The sequence below is a fragment of the Hemitrygon akajei genome, chromosome 17 (assembly GCF_048418815.1).
Source record: "Hemitrygon akajei chromosome 17, sHemAka1.3, whole genome shotgun sequence".
Taxonomy (NCBI): Eukaryota; Metazoa; Chordata; class Chondrichthyes; order Myliobatiformes; family Dasyatidae; genus Hemitrygon; species Hemitrygon akajei.
This window is the reverse complement of record NC_133140.1, coordinates 1,539,106-1,563,024: the sequence shown is the minus strand read 5'-3', so window position 1 is coordinate 1,563,024 and position 23,919 is coordinate 1,539,106. Positions and strand designations below refer to the sequence as shown.

Below are 23,919 nucleotides of genomic sequence, written 5' to 3'. Positions count from 1 at the left end.
AATCCAATGAGGTGTTTCTGTGTCAAAGGTGTGCTTCAGCAGTGAATTGGAACTGTATCAAGAGAGAAGCTCTTGGTGGGTCAGACCTCCTGGTTCTGCGAGGAAACATTTAACCACTCATTGAACTGGCCAGCATACAAGAACAGGTAGTGGTTTGTGAACCAGGTAGCTGCTCTGCAAACTAGGGCCAGCAATGGCAAGTATTTCCAATATTTGGTCATTGTGGACACTAGTCAGGAGGGTCACAAATTAAGATTGGATAGTCGAAGTCTTTCCCCCTGGGTAGAGGAGTCTAAATCTTGAGTCCCTAGGCTTAAGGTGAGAGGGGAAATACCTAAAAGGGCCTTGAGGGGCAAATTTTTAATACAGAGGGTGGTGGACACATTGAACAAGCTGTCAGAGGAAGTGGTTAAAGCAGATAAGGATAGGTGCATGGATAGGAAAGGTTTAGAGAGAAATTAACCAATGGGACTGGGGTATTCTTCATTCCTCCTTAGCATTATTTATATTTATGCATTTATTATTGTGATTTATGGTAATTTGTTATGTTTTGCACTGTACTGTTGCCACAAAACAACAAATTTCATGACTAATAAGAGTGACAATAAATGGGATTCTGGTTCTGTGGATCGGCATTGTAGTTGTCATGGACCATCTGGAACGAAGACCCTGTTTCCATACAAAATAACTCTACGAATCTATGAATTAGTCACAACATGACAAAGAGATGCAATACAGGCTGCTCCATGCTGCTGATCATCCCTCACATCAGTGGGTTTCCTGATACTGCCCCGTCCTCCAGTATGAACCCAGTAACTAACCCTGGTAAGCTTTGGGATGCTGTTCACTCAGGTCTTGTGTGAAATGAGAACGGCCTTTTCCCTGAAGAAATAATCCTTTGAGCTCTGTGTCCTTGCAGACCATCACACCATCACACATTCTCCATGTTTTAGGAACAGCTCCTTTCCCTCCACCATCAGATTTCTGAATGTTCCTTGAACTCCTGCCGTAACCTCTGACTATTCGGATGTCTTTCTGCACTACTTGTTTATTTTTTCATGTTGATATAATTTAGAGTATTCCTTTAAGAATTACACTGTACTCTGCCATAGAACAATACATTTCATGCCATATTTTAGTGATAATAAAGCTGATTCCGATTCTAGTTCATCTCTAACCTCCCTTTGAATGGACTGGAGTCCACCTCCCCTGGAACATCTCCAAAGTTTCTGGTCTGCCATAGATAAAAACACTTCTCATGGTTGCCATCAATAAATCCTTAAATTGTTGTGACAATCTATTGGTCCTTATTCTCTTCAACCCATCTGCTGCTTTTGGTGTCATTCTCCTGCAATACCACTTTATATTGTTCACCTTGGTGGGTCTGCGTTCCTGGAACACACAAACCTGGAGAATCACTTGCACGGTTACTCTTCCTGCAGTCTAACACTCCACCAAAAGTCTACACTTCTTCACCTAGCCACTGATGGGTAATGATATCATCCAAAGACCAGGCATGAGTTCTCATCTGAATACCGGCAACACCTCCCTCGAGCCCCTCAGATGTTTACCTGCCATAAGTACTTGGTGAGCAGAAATTTACAGTCATAGAGTCAGCTTGGTAGCAGGCCATTCAGCGGCATGCTAGTCTGTACCGACCTGAACCTCTACCTAGTCCCACCCACCTGCACCTGAACTACAGCCCTCCAAGCCTCTCCTATTCCAGTACCTATCCAAACTTCTCTTAAATATTCGAGATCGAATCTGCACCTACCACTTTGCTGCCAGCTTGTTCCACAATCGCATTACCCTCTGAGTGAAGGAGCTTACCTTCAGTTTCATCTTTTGCCTAAACCTCACCAAACCTGAGGGGGAAAAAGCCTGCATATATTCACCCTATCTATATCCCTGATCATTTGATATACTCCTATCTAATCTACCCTCATTCTCCTGCTGTCCAGGGAATAAAGTCTTAACCTATTCAACCTTTCCCTATAACTCAGGTCCTCAAGTCCTGGCAACATCCTTGTAAATTTTCATTCTTTCAGTCTTTTTAATATCTTTCCCATAGGAAGGTGACCAGAACCACACACAATACTCTAAATTCAGCCTCACTATCTTGTACTACTTCAACAATACATCCAAACTTCCTGATTTATGAAGGCTCTCTTTACAATCCAAATTGTCCATACCAATCAACATTCCCTCTATTTTTTTTACAGTTGTGTAGACCAACCATTGCTCTGCGCAGGAAATTTTTACATGGCCTGAAAGCTGCACGAAATTTTCAATGATTTTATGTAATATGCCCATCAAACAAGCACCAATCACAACTCACAATAGAAGTAAACAGTAACGGGTAGTCAAAACAACTGACAAGCACAATAGCAAAAGAAAAATTTCGACTAGATGGCATTGGCGTACAGCGGGTAGGTCGTTCATTAACAACGAGCAACCAGTTTCCATTCTAGCAGTGTTTGAACTTTGACATACTGACAATGAAGCTCTAAAATGTTTCAAGGTAAAGGTTGTGGTACATTTATTATTCAGAAAATTAATGGATAATATTCATAACACATCATTAATTCCAGGTATTTCACAATTATATTAACAGATTTCAAGATTATATTAACGTTATATAAAAGGGAATTCCAGCAAGGCTGTGCGCGTGGGAGCACACACACATGCAGCTGAGAGGGACCAGTGATGCCACCAAGATGTTTATCTAAAGAATCAGAATCAAGTTTTTTCACTGACATTACTCATGAGACTTGCTACTTTGTGGCAGCAGGACAGTGCAGACACGGTGAATTTTATTTATTTATTTAGAGTTACAGCATGAAATAGGTCCTTTGGGCCCAATGAGCTGCATTGCTCAGCAACCCACCTGTTTAACACTAATCACTGGACAATTTACAATGACCAATTAACCTACTAACCGGTACATCTTTGGACTGTTGGAGGAAACTGGGTCATCTGGAGAAAATACACATAGTCACAGGAAGAACACCTTACAGGTGGCACCGGAATTGAACTCCGAACCATAATAGTGTCACGCATACCTCTACACTACCATGTCACGATTCATAAACTATACTTCGTTATTCTACTTTACACTACATATTTATTTTTAGTTGTAACTTATAGTAATTTATCGTGCCTGCACTGTACTGCTGCTGCAAAAGATCAAACTTCATGACTTACTTCAGTGACAATAAACTTGATTCTAATTTTGAGAGGTAGACCTACTCTCAATGAATAGAACTACCTCCTATTCCACTTCGAGGAAAGTTTTGGGGATACAATATTTTGTTTAAGAGCACAGCCCAGTGTTTGTGAGGTTGTACCTGAAGCACTTCAGTAAAATGCCTCTGTTCATGAAACCTGGATTGAAAACCTCCTGAAACTGAAATTTATGTGTCCCCAGAAAGAGCCCACCAAATATGAAAATACCTTCATCTCTGTCCCTCGGCCAAGGATCTGGACACTTTGGTAGCTGAGTCCATTCATCGCAAAGGTGACCTTTTCCTTGTACCTGATTGGCTCTCTCGGGTAGAAAGTAATGACAGCTTCCACACTTTTCTTTGGTGCCAGAGTGCAGGGCTGGAATTTTACCTCCAGGTAGGAGTTTGTGGGGAACAAGCACTCCAGGCTTGTCGTGAGAAATAAAAGTGAATAGTGAGACATGTTACATTCAGAGGAAGACACATTTCAGATATTGCTGTTCCACAATTATCAGAATCAGAATCAGAATTAGGTTTAATATCACTGGCATATGCAGTGAAATTTGTTGTCTTAACAGCAGCATTCCAATGCAATAACAATAATAGAATATTAACTATGAATTACAGTAAATATATACATAAATATATAATAGATAAATTAAGTAAGTAGTACAAAAGTAAAAAATGAAAAAATATATAGTGAGGTAGTGCTCATGGGTTAATTGTCCGTCCAGAAATTGGATGGCAGAGAGGAAGAAGCTGTTCCTGAATTGTTGAGTGTGTGTCTTCGGGCTCCTCCGTCTCTTTCCTGATGGTATCAATGAGAACAGTACATGAGCTGGGTGATGGGGGTGCTTAATGATGAACGCTGCCTTTTTGAGGCATCGCTCCTTGAAGATGTCCTGGATTCTACGGAGGCTAGTGCCCATAATGCAGCTGACTAAATATATAACTCTCTGCAGCTTATTTTTAACCTGTACAGTAGTGCGTACACACACACACACACACACACACACACACACACACACACACACACACACACACACACACACACACACACACACGTGATGCAGCCACGTAGAATGCTGGGACCGCAGCTATTTACAATATACATTAATGATTTAGATGAAGGGATTAAAAGTAAAAGTAGCCAATTTGCAGATGACACAAAGCTGGGTGGCAATGTGAAATATGAGGAGGATGTTAAGAGAATGCAGGGTGACTTGGACAGGTTGGGTGAGTGGGCAGATGCATGGCAGATGCAGTTTAATGTGGATAAATGTGAGGTTATCCACTTTGGTGGCAAGAACAGGAAGGCAGATTACTATCTGAATGGTGTCAAGTTAGGAAAAGGGGAAGTACAATGAGATCTAGGTGACCTTGTTTATCAGTCACTGAAAATAAGCATGCAGGTACAGCAGGCAGTGAAGAAAGCTAATGGCATGTTGGCCTTCATAACAAGGGGAGTTGAGTATAGGAGCAAAGAGGTTCTTCTGCAGTTGTACAGGGCCCTGGTGAGACCACACCTGGAGTACTGTGTTCAGTTTTGGTCTCCAAATTTGAGGAAGGACATTCTTGCTATTGAGGGAGTGCAGCGTAGGTTCACAAGGTTAATTCCTGGGATGGCAGGACTGTCATATGTTGAAAGATTGGAGCGACTGGGCTTGTATACACTGGAATTTAGAAGGATGAGAGGGGATCTGTTTGAAACATATAAGATTATTAAGGGATTGGACATGCTAGAGGCAGGAAACATGTTCCCGATGTTGGGGGAGTCCAGAACCAGAGGCCACAGTTTAAGAATAAGGGGTCGTCCATTTAGAATGGAGTTGAGGAAAAACTTTTTTACCCAGAGAGTTGTGGATCTATGGAATGCTCTGCCTCAGAAGGCAGTAGAGGCCAATTCTCTGGATGCTTTCAAGAAAGAGTTAGATAGAGCTCTTAAAGATAGCGGAGTCAAGGGATATGGGGAGAAGGCAGGAACGGGGTACTGATTGTGGATGATCAACCATGGTCACAGTGAATGGCGGTGCTGGATCAAAGGGCCAAATGGCCTACTCCTGCACCTATTGTCTATTGACTACAGGGGCATGAAACCAGTTGGACAACCCTTACTGCATTATACCATTCTGTGACTCTATCTAAATTCCAACTATCAAATTAATTGTTGTGAAGACGTTGAAATGGGGTCTCACTTGTGATTTTCCATTTTGAAAATCACCACATCTTTCTATGAGAGAAAATTATTTTCCTCAGCCAAGTGGTTATTCTCTCTAAGAATGCATGATTAGTAAATGACAACAAAATGGTCATATAAAGAACAGTGAGGAAGGTTGTCTGAATGCTATAACAGATTTATGTCAACTGGGATAGTGGACAAGGGAATAGCAGATGGAATTTAAGTGGTACAACTGTGAGTGATGCATTTTGGGAAGCTAAACCAAACCAGGACATATAAATAAATGGCAGGACCCTGGGAGTGTTGTAAAATACAGACCTTGGGTACAAGTGTGTAGTTCCCTGAAAGTGAAAATACTGGTAGACAGACCGATGAAGAAAGTATATGCTGTTCTTGTCTTCATTGGCTGAGGCACTGAATACAAGAGGCTGAGACACTACATTACTGTTGTTCAGAACGTTAGTTAGACCACACTTTATGTATTGTATGCATTGTGGCTGCCTGGCTATTAAATGGATGTGACTAAGCTTAGAGAGGGTGCTGAAATGATTAACAAGGCTATCCCTGGAGTGGGCAGCTTGAGCTATAATGACAGCCTGGATAGACTGCGGACTGCTCTCTCTGGAGCGAAGGACGATGAGGGGAGATCTTCTGGAGATTTATAAAATTAGAAATGAGCATAGGTAAGGTAGATAGTCACAAACGTTTTCCCAGGGTAAGGGAGTGTAAAACTAAAGGGCATAGATTTAAGATGAGAATGGTAAGATTTAAAGGGGACAGGAGGGGCATGTTTTTTGCTGAGAGGGTAGTGGGTAAATAGAACAAGCTGTCAAAAGAAGTGGTAGAGGCAAATATGACTACAATGTTTAATAAGCATTTGGACATGTACACGGATGGATTGGATAGGTTTAATGGGATATGTGGGGAAATGGACAAGTTGGGCTGGAGAGACTGTTTTCTTGCTGTGAATCTATGACTCTGTCCAGGACAGAGAGACAGTTAGTGCCTGCAATGAACTGTTTTAAGAACTCAATATGATCCTGTGCTGGATGTGAATGGCCTTGACTCCAATCTACAATAAATTACCTGGTCTAACCTCACCACCACTCTTGACTGAGGAGAAGCACAAAAACTTATATGTGGTCTGAAAAATCAAGACGATCAGGGTCAGATAGCATCCCCGATGACGTTCCAAAACATAGCAAATAGGAATTTCAGGCACAAACTGACAGTCGCATCTTCATGTGGGAAGAGGAGGATACTCCAATCATAGCAAGTTTTGACCAAGTAGACAGATCTGACTATCATAACTTCAGAGGGGTATCTCTGCTGTTTGACACAGGGAAAGCCATTGTCCAGGTCCTCCAGTGGAGTCATACACATAGGTTTAAAGTGACAGAAAAGAATTTTAAAGGGGATCTGAGGGTTAAGCTTCTCTTACTACACAGATCAGATGATATTGGAACTTGTTGCTGGGGAGATGGTAGAATCAGATACAATCACTTTTCTGAAGAGCTATTTAGACAGACACTACATTAGGCAAGGTGTAGAAGGATATGGTCCAAATGCTGGCAAATAAGATTAGTGTAGATGGGCAAGCAGATCAGCATTGATATAGTGGGCCAAAGGGCCTGTTTTGATGCTGTACAACTATGTGACTCTATAACTTAACTCTCCTCCCTGTGGCAAGGCACTTCCTCTCAATGAATACATTTATCACTGAAAATCAACTCTACAAACCCGGCACAAAGCCCATCATCTGCCGGGCAGCAGTGACCCCAGCCCTCCTGTACATTTCTGAGATGGGCCTACTGACCATAGGAACTTCAAGCACTGTAAGTCCACAAGTCCAGTATCCTACTAATCCACTGGCAGAATCAACAAAGCCACATCAGTGTTCTCCCTAGGTCAATATGCTATGTGGAGTCCTAATTACATTCAGTTAGTTCTATCGGATAGCTCCTGCCGTTTGTGTGCAAGAAACAAACCAGGTCAGGCAGCATCTGTGCAGGCAGAGAGATGAACAAGCTCTGAACAAGGGAGATCTTCCCCATCCAAAATGTGTACCTTTACTGTCTCCTTTAAGACCTCGAGGCATCCCAAAGTTACTTACCACCAAACATGTAGAAATAGCCAAGAAGGGCCAAAAGGCCTTTTTCTGTGCTGTAATGTTCTAACGGGAAGGATGCTCAGACTCTGCAGTAATGACTGAGGGAGAACTGTCCTGCCTCTCTCTGAAACTGGCTCAATGCCATAGGGACAGCTAATGGTTTAACATCTAATGGGAAGATGGGAGCTCAGGTAGTACAGTTCTAAAATGTCATTTCTGACTCTCCAAAGCCTGTCTACCATCTGCAAGGCACAGGTCAGGAGTGTGGAGATGTTCAGCTTCAACAACACTCAAGAAGCTCAACACCACGTAGGATGTTGTGGCGCACTTGACTGTGACTTCATCCAGAACCACCCACTCACTCCACCACCGACACACAGTGTCAGCAGTGTGTACCGTCTACAGGATGCACTGCAGCAACTCAGACAGCACCTTCCAAACCCAATGCAGCCTTATCGATAGTCACCCTATCCACAACCTCTCACTCCACCACCGACGCACAGTGTCAGCAGTGAGTACCGTCTACAGGATGCACTGCAGCAACTCAGACAGACTCCTCAGACAGCACCTTCCAAACCCAATGCAGCCTTATCGATAGTCACCCTATCCACAACCTCTCACTCCACCACCGACACACAGTGTCAGCAGTGTGTACCGTCTACAGGATGCACTGCAGCAACTCAGACAGCACCTTCCAAACCCAATGCAGCCTTATCGATAGTCACCCTATCCACAACCACTCACTCACTCGCTGCACCACCGACACACAGTGTCAGCAGTGTGTACCGTCTACAGGATGCACTGCAGCAACTCAGACAGCACCTTCCAAACCCACCACCTCTACAAGGGCAGCAAAAGCAACACAACCAGCTGGAAGTTGTCCTCCAAGTCACACACCATCCTGACATGGTCTCCCTCCCTAACAGCACTGTGGGGACACCTACACCTCAAGGGCTGCAGTGATTCAACAAGGCAGCTCACCACTACCTTCTCTAGGGCAACTAGGGTTGGGCAATTGAATGCTGGCTAAGCCTTGAATAAAAAGAAAATGTCCACTTTCAGGGCAGCACAGAACCACCCCAGCTCAGCTTCTATGACTCTCAATGCTGGCTGTATGGAGTTATGACTGAATGGATTCTGTTCCCTCCAGTTCCCTTGCACATCCCAAAGACATGCAGGTTGTTATGTTAATTGGCAGCTGTAAGTTTCCCCTAGCGTGTAAGTGAAGGGGAGAATGGTGATGGGAATGACGTGAGATGAGTGTGAAGTGCGAAGTGGGCTATTTCCCTGTGATTCTATGAATCTGGAATGATACTTCAGCCTGCAGACTCCTTGGAGACAAAACTGCTAACTGGGCCATGATCATGATAATCCTATCAAGCCCGATACCAACATGCTTTCTGGTTATATTCCGAACAGTCTTGGTTTGTGATTTTTCAAACTTTATTACGCCTCTAGCCTCCCCACAGAAAGCTGGCTGAGAAATTCCACTCCTCACACTTTTCATTTTTATTGTAATAAATAATCAATATTTGATATCCAATTAGTGAGTGAACTGCAGCACCGCCGTGTGGCCAAACCAGGAATTGTGAAAGGACAGGCACCAGCAAAACACAAAAATACAACTGCAGATGCTGTGGATCAAAGAATACGAACACAACATTTCGGGCCGAGACCCTTCATCAGGAGTTCCTGAAACGTTGGCTACTCTTTTCTCACGGATGCTGCCTGACCTACTGAGTTCTTCCAGCGTTGTGTTCGTATTCTAGGCACCAGCAAGAATTTTATTTTTGCAAATGATCAGAAGAATTGCTTAAAATTGACAAAGATGTGCTGGAAAGTATCCAGTGGCCTGGTAAATGTAACAAAAAAGTGAAAAGTATCACAGGACAAGAAAGCATGAACAGAGGTTTCTGGTTGAGATGGTAAAATGCAGCAATGTCACATGTGATACTTCTTATCTCAAAGAACAAGTTAGCCACCTTCTCTTCATACAACATAGACACAGGTCCTTCATCTGAACTCAGCCACGCCTAACAAGATGCCTTCCTGATCTACCTCGGTTTGGTCCATATCCCTCTAAACTTTCCCATCTACATATCTGCCGAATGTCATTGTGCCCACCTGTAGAACTTGCTCTGGCAACTAGTTTCATACAAAGTTCTTGTGGGCATACCCAATAAATCCATAACAGAATATTAACCAGAATAGAATCAATGAAAGACCATAATCAACTTGGGTGTTCAACTACTGTGCAAAAGACAACAAACTGTTCAAATAAAAAAGCAAATAATGTTAAAGAAATAAATAATTCATATTGATAACATGAGATGAAGAATCCTTGAAAATGAGTCCATAGGTTGTGGGAACATTTCAATGATGGGGCAAGTGAATTCAAATGAAGTTGTCCCCTCTGGCTGAAGAGCCTGATGGTTGAGGGGTAATAACTGTTCCTGAACCTGGTGGTGTGGGACCTGAGACTCCTCTACCTGCTTCCTGATAGTTGAGGGATGATAACTGTTCCTGAACCTGGTGGTGTGAATCTTGAGGCTCCCGTACCTTCTTCCTGATGGTTGAGGGGTAATAACTGTTCCTGAACCTGGTGGTGTGGGACCTGAGGCTCCCATACCTTCTTCCTGATGATTGAGGGGTAATAACTGTTCCTGAACCTGCTGGTGTGAGTCCTGAGGCTCCTGTACCTCTTTCCTGATGGTTGAGGGGTAATAACTGTTCCTGAACCTGGTGGTGTGAGTCCTGAGGCTCCTGTACCTTCTTCCTGATGGTAGCAGTGAGAAAAGAGCGTGAGTGGGTGGTGAGGGTCCCTGATGATGGATGCTGCTTTCCTGTGACAATGTTCCGTGTAGATGTGCTCAGTGATGGGAAAGCTTTAATTGTGAGGGGCTGGGCCATATCCACTACTTTTTGTTCAGGGGCATTGGTGTTTCCATACCAGGCTGTGATGCAGCCAGTCAATATACTCTCCACCGCACATCGATAAAAGTTTCTCAAAGTTTTAGAGGTCATGCCAAATCTTCAAAAAATTCTAAGGAAGTGAGGTGCTCCCGTGTTTTCTTCATAATTTCACTTATGTGCTGGGTCTAGAACAGGTTCTCTACATTTATAATACCGAGAAAGTTAAATTTGCCTAACCATCTCCACTCTTTAGTTTTAGATTTTCCTACCCTGGGAAAAAGACCATGATAATCCAGTTTACCTGAGTCCCACAGTATATTATAAACCTCTGTGAGATCACCCTCAGTGCTGTATGTGAGGGAGTTCCAGGGTTTTGAACTAGTGATGGTGAAGCCATACTTCCATGTCAGTATGGTGTGTGTCTTGAAGAACAACTTCGAATAGGTGGTTCCCCATGCTTGGGCCAAAACATCGACTGTACTCTTTTTTTCAGATGCTGCCTGGCTGCTGAGTTCCTCCAGCATTTTGTGTGTGTTGTTCAGCTCATCCCATCTCTTGTTTTAATTCAAGCCCTTTAGTCCAGGCAACATCCTTGGAAATCTTCCCTGCACTCTTTCTTGCTTAATTATTGTCAATGAACAAAACATGAGAATCACAGAATCATAGAAACATACAACACAGAAACAGGCTCTTTGGCCCGCCCCTTTCATACTGACCGCACTAATCCCATTTACCTGCACTAGGCTGTTATCCCACTGTATCTTCCTGGGCATCCAATTGCCGTTTATTTGTTTGATCCTGTATGCATTCTCTCTGGATCGTGTCAAAATCTCCACTTCCTTCAGTAAGTATGGAACTTTTTCACGTATCAGATTTGATAACTGGAATTGTGTCTTTATGCGTTTTAAAGAGAGTATCTCTTTCCTAGCAGACACTCATTTATGCTTTCAAAGGCCATCTTTCTGAGGCATGCAAAATTTATTATTTTTGTCTGAGTGAAGAGAATCTGCTGCTGTTTTGTTAAAGTAGGAGATAGCTCATTCTCCAGCACCAATACCTATCCTCACTGAATGACAAAAAACAATGAACAAGGAGTTGAGAATAGATTCAGGTTGAGGATTAGGTCAAAACCCTAGTGTCTTTTTGGTAGTTTAGTCAGACCTGGCTCTGTCAAAGTCTTCTATTATGTCCATGCTTTAGTGTTGAGATTTATTGCCATACTACATAATTAAGACAATCTTAGTGATACATATGAGAATTTGAAGCTGTGGACCTATTCTCATAATAACCAACCTGTGAGCACCCATTTTCATATCAGGTCAGACTCACTCAGTCTGATAGGAACGATCTTCCACAAACATGGATTTTCCTCAAACCCCAGTCTCTGTGAGGCTAGCCTGATATCACTGCCTCACTGCTCAATGCTGTTTCAGTCATTCCTCAGCTTCATTCAGAAGTGTAATGTCACAAATACCCTCTAAACAGCAGCTGGCTTGTTTTAGTTTCAGTAAGCAGACAAAGCTCGAATCAGATCACATAATTTTGCAAAATACTCTGCCTCAGTATTAATCCTCAGTCTTATCACATCACCAGAGGAGCCAACACACTCTGAGCATGATCACACCACTATCAAGAATGCTTCCTGTGCCACCTCAAAGTACTTCTCCACTTCTACTCCCAGCATATAGGCAGAGCCTTAAGACTAGTGGTCAGGACCAAAACGTCTGCTCTAGGGAGGTAGAAGAGCACTTGCAAGACTGCTTTGAGACAGTGGACTGGAAAATATTGAAGTTTTCATCTTTAAATCTAAATGAATATGCCACAGTTATCACTGACTTCATCAAGACCTGTGAGCGTGAGTGTGCCTTCAGAACATACTGGATATACCCAAATCATAAGCTGCGGATGAACCAGGAGATTCACAGTCTGTTGAGGGCTAGATTTGTGGCTTTTAAGATGAATGATCCAAAACTATACAAGATGTCTATTATAACCTATGGAAGATGGTTTTAATAGTGAAAAAAACTCTGATTAAAGTTAGGAAAAGAATCAGATGCTCATCAACTCTGGGAGGGTTTACCATCACTTCCTACAAAGCAAAACCTAACATCATGAATGGCTGTGATGCTTCACTTCCAGATGAGCTCAACACCTTTTATGCACATTCTGCAAGGGAATAAACTACAACTGTACAAATCCCTGCACATCTGCTAACCCTGAGATTTCTGTCTCAGAGGCCCATGTCAGAACAGTTTTCAAAGAGTGTGAACCCTCACAAATCATCAGGCTCTGACGGTGTACCTGTTGGGGCATCAAAAAGCTGTGCAAACCAACAGCAGGAATGTTCAAGGACACCTCAACCTCTCACTGCTACAGTCAGCAGTTCCCTCCTGCTCAGTGTCTAAGAAGAGCAGGGTGAGCTGCCTCAACAGTTATTGCCTAATTATATTCGTATCTGCTTTGAGAGATTGGTCATGGACAGAATCAACTCTTGCCTAAGCAAGGACTGGACTGACTTCAATTTGCCTATTTCCTCAATCAATCTACAGCAGATGCAATCTCACTGGTTCTCCACTCAGCCTTGGATCACATGGACAATAGCAATACCTATGTCGGGTGGCTGATTATTGATTACACCCATTGTTTAATACCATCATGGCCTCAATTCTAATTAACAAGCTCCAAAGTCTGGCGTTCTGTATCTCCCACTGCCACTGGATCCTTGACTTCCTCGCTGGGAGAACACAGTCAGTGTGGATTGGAAATAAAGGTTCCATTTACTGACAATCAAGGATGCTTGCTTAGCCCACTGCTCTGCTCTCTCTTGTTACACACCCCGTGGGTATCTTGTGACAGTCTTATGACCATGATGTAATTGAGTATCTTGTGAGCATAATGTAACTGTCTTGTGATGGTGGGGTGATGTAATTTTCCCGCCGGTGTAAGGTCCTGTGATGGCATATTCTAACAGGTATATAAGGGAAAACCCCTGTTGTCATGGGGGTAGTTCGATAGGGTAGTTCATTAGGTAGTTTTGCTGTGTATTTGTCTCATGACGCAGTTTTGTTTTAAGGTGGAGTTTTTTCTTTCTATTGTAAGGTGCAAAAACCTTTCACCAATTGCTGCCGCTTCTGGTTTGGTGTACTTTTGTTTTACCTTTACAGTCTAGCATTGGAGAGCTAAGACCTTACTGAAGCATGTGAACCCGAAGGGTTGAGTAAAATCGGTGTCATTCGGTGGTTTTATACAGGATCGACCTGATTGAATCTTTGTTCAGGAATAGTGACCTGCATCTGAGATATCCCCTGCAAGATCAGGAAGGTTTGTGCAGTGTTCACCCTCCAGCAAAAAAGGTCAGTTTCTTTAAGCCATTTTATTTCCTTCATCGTGAATACTTTGGACAAGTCATCTCTCGGCTGGGATCAGCAGTAACTTCACATCTTCAAAGAAATCAGTTTTCCGGGAAGTCTCCCCTAACTGACTGTATAAATCACTTGGACTTTTGAATTTACCACTTTAAGATGTGTTCTAATTTACCACTTTAAGAGCTATTCCAGAGTTTCGCCGTTCGTTAAATTGCCGTATAGCAGTTAACTTCTGGTTAAGTGAGTCGTTTGTTTACTTTTCACTTTTGTTGAGCAGAATTTAATAAATGTTTATGTTTGTTTATAAAACTTGACTTAATTCTACATTCATTGTTGCCTACCACATAACACTGTACATACGTGACTGTGTGGCTAAGCACAGCTCAAACATCATCTAAGCATTTGCTAATGGCACAACTATCGGCAGAATTTCAGATGGTGACAAGGAGATGTACAGGAGTGAGATAGATCAGCTGATTGAGTGGTGTCGCAACAACTGTGCACGCAATGTCAGTAAGACCAAGGAACTGAATGTGGACTCCACCATCAGATTTCTGAATAGGCAATGAATTAATGATCATTACCTCACTTTTTTGGCTCTTTTTTTACACTACATATTCAATGAATTTTTTATATATATTTCTTATTCATGGTACATGCAATGTTCCCTTTGAGGTGTGTGCATGCACACATCTTTTACTACTAGTGCACAAAGGAATTTAAACTGTGCACAAAAGGTTGTCACCTTCTACCTTGTTGGCATGTTAAGTATATTTCACGATTGTACACGATCGCATTTCCTTTTCCAGTTTCTGATGCAGACAGTGTTGACAACATGGAGTTTGCGATAATTTGTCTGCAGATTTTAAAACTGGCTTATTTATACTGTTTTTACTGAAAAAATTACTCAGTACACACATGTAGTAGTCACTGGGCACTACGGTTTAGATGGAACATTGAACATTAAAACTGATTCTGATTCAGGTCTTCTTTTGATGAACAGTTACCTCACACAATTTCAAAGCCTGTAAGTGGTAGAAGGCAGAGGATGATGGTGGAAAATAGCTTCTCGGACTGCAGGCCTCTGACTACTCAGTGTCACAGGAATGGATCATTGAGATCTATTCTGGGAGAGGTATGACCTGATCAAAAGTGATGGGTTGCACCTGAACCCAAGGGGAGAGGAGAGCCAATATTCTTGAGGGCAGGTTTGTAAGAGCTATTGGGGAGGGTTTAAACTAATTTGGCGGTGGGGGGGGGGGGTGGAAACTGAGTGAAAGGACTCAGGATAGGACAGATGGTATAAAATCCGACTGTCAGGAAGGGCAGGCAGATGATAGAAAAAAATTGCAGCCAGCAGGGTGAATATCAGTGCGTTAGGGATGCAGAATCAAAAAGGGTAGCAGATACAGTATTCAAAGTGTTATATCGCAATGCACAGAGTATAAGAAATAAGGTACAGATGAACTTGTTGCACTTGATGTTGATGTTGTGATGTGATGGTTGTGATGTTGTGGACATCACGGAATTGTGGCTGAGGGATGCTTACAGTTGGGAACAGAATGCCCATTGTATCAGAGGGATAGGAAGGTAGACAGAGGGGGTGGTGTGGTTCTGCTGGTAAAGTATGGCATCAAATCAGAAGAAAGATGTGACATAGGTTCAGAAAATGTTGAATCCTTGTGGGCTGAGAAACTGCAAGGGTAAAAGGACCCTGATGGGAGATGTATACATGCCTCCCAACAGTACCTGTGATGTGGACCACAAATTACAACAGGAAATAGAAAGGAGGTGTCAAAAGGGCAATGTATGATAGTCATGGGAGAGTTCAACATGCAGGTCAATTAGGAAAATCAGGCTGGTAATGGATCTCAAGAAAGTGAGTTTGTTGAATGCCTATCAGATGGCTTTTTAGAGCAGTTTCTCATTCAGCTTTACTAGATTGGGTGTTATGTAATGAACCAGAGGTGATTAGGGAGCTTAAGGTAAAAGAATCCTTAGGAGGCGGTGATCACGTTATGATTGAATCACAAACAAGAGGAAATCTGAAGATGCTGGAATCCAAGCAACACAGAGGAAATGCTGGTGGAGCTCTGCAGGCCAGGCAGCATCGATGGAAAAGAGTTCAGCTGACATTTCAGACTGACAGCCTTCAGCATGACAATATGATTGAGTTCAGCTTGAGATATGATAGGGAGAAAGTAAAGTCTGATGTAGCAATATTTCAGTGGAGTAAGGGAAATTACAGTGGTATGGGGGAGGAGTTGGCCAACGTAAACTGGAAGGAGATGCTGGCAGGGATGACAGCAGAGCAACAATGGCATGAATTTCTGGGAAAAATAAGGAAGATGCAGGACAGATGTATTCCAAAGACAAAGAAAATCTCAAATGGCAAAATAGTATCACCTTGGCTGACAAAGGCAGGTAAGAGCAAAAGAGTAAAATGTAATGTAAAAACAAAAGAGAGGGCATACAACAATGCAAGAATTAGTGTGAAGACAGAGAATGGGGAAGCTTTTAAAAACCTACAGAGAGCAACTAAAAGAACCTTTGGAGGGAAAGGATGAAATATGAAAACAAGCTAGCAAACAATATCAAAGTAGATAGTAAAAACTTTTTCACAAGGATGATTCTGGGAACGAAAGGGTTATCATATGAGGAATGTTTGACAATTCTGGGTCTGTACTCACTGGAATTTAGAAGGATGAGGGAGTATCTCATTGAAAAGCATAGCTTTTTAGGTTCTTGATTGGATACAGCATCATAGGTTATGGGGAGATGGCCAGGGAGTGGGGCTGAGGAGGGGAAAAAAGGATCTAAACAATTGAATGGCAGAGCAGACTTGATGGGCCAAATGGCCTAATTCTGCTCCTATGTTGTATGGTCTTATGGAATGGGTGTTGTTCATCCATATCAATGATTTGGATGAGAATGTACAAGCCATGCTTAGCATGATTGCAGGAGGCACTGAAATTGGTGGCATCATAGACAGTGATCAAAATTACAGGCGGACTTTGATTAGCTGGGGAAATGAGCCAAGGAAATGGTAACTGGAGTTCTATTCAGACAATTGCAAAGTATTGTATTTTGGGAAGCCAAACCTGGGTCGGACTTGCTCAGTGAATAATACGGCCGGAGGAAATACTATACGGTACGTAGAGCAGCAGCATCCAAGAGTACCAGCACATGGTTCCCTTATGGTCGTGTCATGGCTAGACGGGACGAGACAGGGGGTGAAGAAGGCATTTGGTATACTGGATTTCACCAATCGGGGAACTATGTACAGGAGTTGAGATATTTTGTTGCAGTGCACAAGACATTAGTCAGGCTGCACCTGAAGTATTGTGCCTAGTCTCGGTTACCCTGTTAGAGGAAAGAGATAGTTAAGTTTGAAAGAGTGCAAAGAAGATTTACGAGAATCGTGCAGGAATTGAGGGTCCAAGTTACAAGGAGATTATTATTAGGATTTTATTCCTTGGAGCTGTATAAAACATAAAGACCACAGACAGGCTGAATGCACGTGGTCTTTTCCCAGGAAAAAGGCATCTACAGCTAGAGGGCATAGGTTGAGGGTAAGAGGAGACCTGAGGGATAACTTTTTCACACAGAGGTTAGTGATTATATAGAATGAGCTGCCAGAGAAAGTGGTCAGGTTGGTACAATAACAACATTTAAGATATTTGAATAGGTACATCAATAGGAAAGGTTTAGGGGGATATTGGCCAAATGTTGGAAAATAGGTTCAGTTTAGATGGAAATTGTGGCTGGCATTGATGAGTTAGGCGGAGGGGTCTATTGTTGTGTGGTGCTCTGCTATGACCATGTGACCAGACAGACATTTAAACAGATATTGGCATATATGTGATTGGCTAAAGGGTCTATTTCTGTGGTGCACTGGACTCAGATTCCTGCGGGTAATCATTCAGGAAACGATTAGTGCAAACTCTGGTAACAGTGAGGTTAATGAGTGCCACTCACTTACCTGACTGGTTGCTCCTGTTTATTGGTGATGATCAGGATTTTCTTATGAGGTGTCATGCCAGCGTTATAGATGAAACACACCCCAAAATCACATGTTGTAAAAGACAAGTGGATGCTTGGAGACACTGTGTACCCAGTGAGCACACAGGCAAAATGAGGACCTTTCAGTATCTGTGGACAAGAGCAGGGTGCACTGTATTAACATGATTTATAATCCATCTGTGTAGCCCTTGGGGAGTCACACTGATCACTCACCATTACTCTGCAGCTGTGCTATAATTCAGAGACTTCCATTTCCAATAGGACCTCCAATAATGTAATAAAACAGCTATTACAGTACCCCAGTCTCTATTTCTGGTACAATTCCTTCCTGAAGGACGGTGTCCACATGCCATGGTTTCATTCGTGGACAGCACATTCCAAACTCACCAGGTCTACCAGCTGGAAGGACAAGGGCAGCAAGAGTGTGGGGAGCACCACCAGCTGTAATTTACCCCCCGAGCCACACACCATCCTAACTTGGAAATATACTGCCATTCTTTTCCATCATTGGGTCATACTCCAGGAAATGCCTCCCTAACAGCACTGTGGGTCAACCCACACCACACGGACAGTAGATGTTCAAAAAGGCAGCTCACCACTACCCTCACTGAACATCACTGATGTTCAGAAGAATGAGGGGGGTCTCATTTAAATCTTCTGAATATTGAAAGGGCGAGAGAGAGTGTATGTGGAAGGCATGTTTCCAGTAGTAGTGGAGTCTAGGACCAGAGAACACAACCTCTGAATAGATGGATGACCCTTTACAACAGACATGAGGAGGAATTTCCTTAGCCAGAGAGTTATGAATCTGGAATTCATTGCCAAAAAGGACTGTGGAGTCCAAAGCTTTAGATATATTTAAGGCAGAGCTTGATTAGTTCTTGATTAATAAGGTTGTTAAAAATGGGGTTGAGAGGGAAAATAAATCAACCATGATCGAATTGTGGAGCAGATTTAATGGGCTGAATGGCCGAATTCTGCTCCAATAAGCATAAAAAGATTTCAGGCTGAAGCCCGGCTGGGAGCTTTTGTCTGAAAGCCCAGGCAATTTGATACTGAGTTCAGTCAATGATGATACACAATCTGAGGCTGACAGTTGGAGCTTCAGTCCTTACTCTGGCAAAGCATCACCTCTGTTACAGAGACAGTTAACATGGCTTATTGGGCAACAGCCAGAGCACTTCTCTGGAAACCTATCTGGTCTTTGACCAAAACACACTGAAGGGTTTTCAATAGAACCTCCAAGTAAGTGTTTATTTGAGGAAGATGGCGCCAGTGAACAACGTGACCAATTGCGACATCTTCCTGACAGTTCATGAAACTACTTCTTCACCTTCTTCTATCAAAAATGGTTCTATTACTATGCTGTGTGCGATTGGAGCCTGTGATTTACATTTTGATGGTGTGTCTTTGGGCTGATTGAGCAATCTGGTGCTCTGCTGTCTCTGAGGGAGGTTTGGTGCAGAGTATGAGGTCTGGAGGCCTGGAAGCCTGGAGATAGGCCATGATCGACTCTATCACTTCTCTCCGAATGAGGCGTCAAGCAAGGTTGAAGTCGACAAGGACAACAGCAGAGGATGGGCAGGTGTTTAGTGCTGTCTGCCTGTGTATAAACAGTCTTCCTCTCCCTCCCGCAGGATCCATGTTGTCAGGATCAACTGGAGAGGCTCTGGGGGACTTTGAGGTTCATGTTGCATGTGTTTCTGGATTCCCGTAACTCTTTTTTCAAAGATTCTGTGGAAGTATGTATGCAGTACACAATTCTGAGGTTTGCCTTCCCACAGATAACTATGAAGTGAACCATGGAACCCATTCAAAGAAAAAAGCATTAACATCAACCACCACACACAAAAAACACAAAAAAAACAGGCAAAATACAGGATATAAAACACATAATCAAAAAGCACATTTCAGTTCAGGTCCGTGTTCCTTATCTGCAGGCCGCTCCGATTCAAAATCACCCAAGCTAGCAACAAAATAGGGAGCAACCAGAAAACTAGAACACATCATAAATGTGATTTAGCAATCAACAATCCACAGACTGAGCACCATCCTCTGGCAGCGTCAAGGGAGAGAGAGATCACTCATCTGCAGGGATCTTCCCCTGCGAGCATGAAGGAGAAGGAAAGAGAGACTGTCACATGCAGATACCCTCCTGTAAAGGCAGCAAGAGAGAGTCAGGTAGATGGCACTGAACTCTCACTTGCCTCTGCACCCACCTTGATGATTTCAATCTTTCTCGATGCTTCGATTGGCTGCATTTGATCTGTTTGATCGATGCAGTCTGGGGTGCTTCAGCATAGAAGGATCTTGCGGCCTGCATTGGCAAGCGGTGTGGCACTGAACTGCACTAAGCTGAATACTACTGGACTCCTGGTTTCATAGTGATATTCAATGTGTTGTTCACTCACTTTTTGCCATGTGAGCAATTTATATTCTTTTTATTCATGTGTTGGATGTTTGATGTTTTCTTCAATGGGCTCCATTGTGATTCTTTGTTTTGGCTGCTTGTGGGAGGACGAATCTCAGAGTTATACATACTTTGATAATAAGTGTACTTTGAATCTTTGTTTGATGTCATGTGCTACTGCTATGGAGAACTTGGTTTGAATAACACAGCATAGGTGATAGATGGCCCAAGAGTTCAGTGTTGGCTGCTCAGCATATGGTCAACGGACCAAGTTTCAGGTACTTAATGGTCAGCAAGTACATAGATTGATTAGACACTAGTAGCAGTGGAAATGTTTGACGGTGATGATAAAAGGCAGGACAATGTCTGTATCTGACAGAATTGAAGAGGAGTCCTTGCCCGTGTCTGCCCTGTGGATGTGCCATAGTTGTCCATTTTGCTGTGTGGCAGCGGAGATCTCCTCCCCTTTACACTGAGGACTTGGGGAGGGGGTGGAGGGAGTGTGTTGCACACAGCAGTACTATGGAACAGGTTTTTAAGTTGATTTATGAACTCCCAAACTGTCTGTCATTTCTGCAGCTGGGAGGAGATGGTGTATCATGTGAATACAGAGTTATGAGATATTACAGCCTCTATTTAAATATCTGAGGGGGCTCCTCCTCAGGCTCTGCCACACCAGCTCCACGCTCCTGACCTTTGGTTATCCAGTCAGGAAGGTATGGAGAGGACCTTACTGCCAGGCTTGGCCACAGTGAACAGTCAAGGGTCCTGCAGCTCTTCTGGAGTCAAGTCCGTGCCTCTGTGTTCCTGGAAAAGGAGCCCGTGGTGTTCAGGGGTACAATGAAGGATTTCTGGAACCAGTGGCAACATTTAAGAATATTTAGACAGAAACATGAACTGGCAGGAAATACAGATATTAGATTAGATTAGATTCAACTTTATTGTCATTGTGCCGAGTACAGATACAAAGCCAATGAAATGCAGTTAGCATCTAACCAGAAAGTCCCGTTGCACTTACATCCATCATCGTGAAGTGTTTCGAGAGGCTCGTCATGAGGCATATCAAGACCCCCCTCACTGGAACCCCTGCAGTTTGCATACCGTCCCAACTGCTCAACAGACGACGCCATTGCCACCACCCTCCACCTGGCCCTAATCCACCCGGACAAAAAAGACACGCACGTTCGGATACTGTTCATAGACTTCAGTTCAGCATTCAACACATCATTCCTCAGAAACTGATTAGAAAGCTGAGCCTACTTGGCCTGAACACCTCCCTCTGCAACTGGATACTAGACTTCCTGACTGGGAGACCTCAGCCAGTCTGGATCGGGAGCAGCATCTCCAACACCATCACACTGAGCACGGGGGCTCCCCAGGGCTGTGTGCTCAGTCCACTGCTGTTCACTCTGCTGACCCACGACTGTGCTGCAACACACAGCTCGAACCATATCATCAAGTTCGCCGATGACACGACCGTGGTGTGTCTCATCAGCAAGAACGACGAGTCAGCTTACAGAGAGGAGGCGCAGCGGCTAACGGACTGGTGCAGAGCCAACAGCCTGTCTCTGAATGTGAACAAAACAAAAGAGATGGTTGTTGACTTCAGGAGGGCACGGAGCGTCCACTCCCTGCTGAACATCGACGGCTCCTCGGTAGAGATCGTAAAGAGCACCAAATTTCTTGGTGTTCACCTGACGGAGAATCTCACCTGGTCCCTCAACACCAGCTCCATAGCAAAGAAAGCCCAGCAGTGTCTCTACTTTTTGCAAAGGCTGAGGAAAGTCCATCTCCCACACCCCCATCCTCATCACATTCTACAGGGGTTGTATTGAGAGCATCCTGAGCAGCTGCATCACTGCCTGGTTCGGAAATTGCACCACCTCGGATTGCAAGACCCTGCAGCGGATAGTGAGGTCAGCTGAGAAGATCATCGGGGTCTCTCTTCCCGCCATCACAGACATTTACACTACACGCTGCATCAGCAAGGGAAACAGCATTATGAAGGACCCTATGCACCCCTCATACAATCTCTTCTCCCTCCTGCCGTCTGGGAAAAGGCACCGAAGCATTCGGGCTCTCACGACCAGACTATGTAACAGTTTCTTCTCCCAAGCTATCAGACTCCTCAATACCCAGAGCCTGGACTGACACCTTGCCCTACTGTCCTGTTTATTATTTATTGTAATGCCTGCACTGTTTTTGTGCACTTTATGCAGTCCAGTGTAGGTCTGTAGTCTAGTGTAGCTTTGTCTGTTTTTTTAATTATTACGTAGTTCAGTCTAGTTTTTTGTACTGTGTCATGTAACACCATGGTCCTGAAAAACGTTGTCTCATTTTTACTATGCACTGTACCAGCAGTTATGGTCGAAATGACAATAAAGTGTTATTTACAAAGTAACTGCGAATAAAAAGCAAGTGTTACAGCACAGTCACAGCCTCAGGGAAAAAGCTCGTCCTGCGCCTGCTGGTGCGGGAGCGGAGGCTCCTGTAGCGCCTACTGGAGGAGAGTAAAAAGTCCATGGTTAGGGTGAGATGCATCCTTGATAATGCTTTTCACCGTGCCCAGGCAGCGGTTATGGTAGATGTTCTCAATGGTGGGCAATTGGGTGCCGATAATCCGCTGGGCAGTTTTCAACACACACTGGAGTCCTTTGCGGTCCGATATGGAACAATCGCCATACCACACTGAAATGTAGTGGTACAGCGGTAAAAGTCCATCAGTATCTATGGACCATGTGCAGGTAAATGGAACTAGTTTAGATTGGCATCAAGCTCAGCACCAAAACTGTGGGCAGAAAGCTTCGCTTCTGTGCTGCACCAGGTTCTAAATGATGGATACTTATCCTAAAGATCCTTTGTTGTTACGGTGAAAATTCATAAATTGATGTCTGTAGATAAATACTTGTATATCAATAGATACTTGAATCCTGTTTCCTATTCAAACATTTCTGAATTTCTGTATTTGCTGATAGTGAGCTTCACGTAGTCGTGATTAGGTCAATGGCATTGAGCCTGTCCAAAAATAAATCAAAATGGAAATTCTCATTTGTGAACATAATCCAGTTCACTGACTTAAAAAATGTGATGGCATGGTTCAGGGCAAATTTTAAAATGTTAATCAATTAGAAATTCTATCCGCTCATGTTTATTTCTGAATTGTGAGGGTTCTGGAAAAACTTTGCTTACTGATACAATTCAGTGTAAACACACACTTTCTGCAATCTGTGACAGTGCACGTGGGGCTCGTCTCATTGCTGTAAGGGTTCACTGCTATGTAATGGTTTTGTGTAACGTTCACTGCTGAAGTAATGGTTTCTCTGTAGCAGCAATGTTTGGGTTATGGGGGGAGATAACCGGACTGTTGATGCATGTCAGCCAATCGAGATCTTGTTGCCCTGTTTGGTGATTCTGGAAGCAGTTGTTTTTGCAGGCTTTTGGGAGAAGGAGAGGCAGAAATGAAGAGAGAATGTGGTAGATCACCGGACGGGGTAGACTCCGACTGGGGCTCCGAAGGAGGAGATTGATGGGGGAAGACGGACTACTGAAACTGCATGAGCTCCAACTAATGTGCACAGACTTTTTAATATGATTGGTGCCTTTTTTCTTTTATGTTTTGTTTCTCTACTAACCATGTAGTCAAAGTAAGAGTTATAAAGCTTAATCGTTTAATCGCATATTGTATACTGTTTGTT

General features: G+C 43.3%; 1 protein-coding gene across 1 annotated transcript in view; it reads right to left on the bottom strand.

The window, feature by feature from the left end:
• The window catches only part of LOC140740438 (hydrocephalus-inducing protein-like), a 579,330-nt gene that overhangs the window by 71,410 nt on the left and 484,001 nt on the right, over positions 1 to 23,919 (bottom strand). The window contains exons 60-61 of the mRNA XM_073069569.1: positions 17,774 to 17,943; positions 3,454 to 3,652 (exon numbers count right to left, since the gene is read on the bottom strand). Of these exons, the coding sequence (XP_072925670.1) occupies positions 3,454 to 3,652; positions 17,774 to 17,943 (369 nt within the window). The remainder of the gene's footprint in view (positions 1 to 3,453; positions 3,653 to 17,773; positions 17,944 to 23,919) is intronic.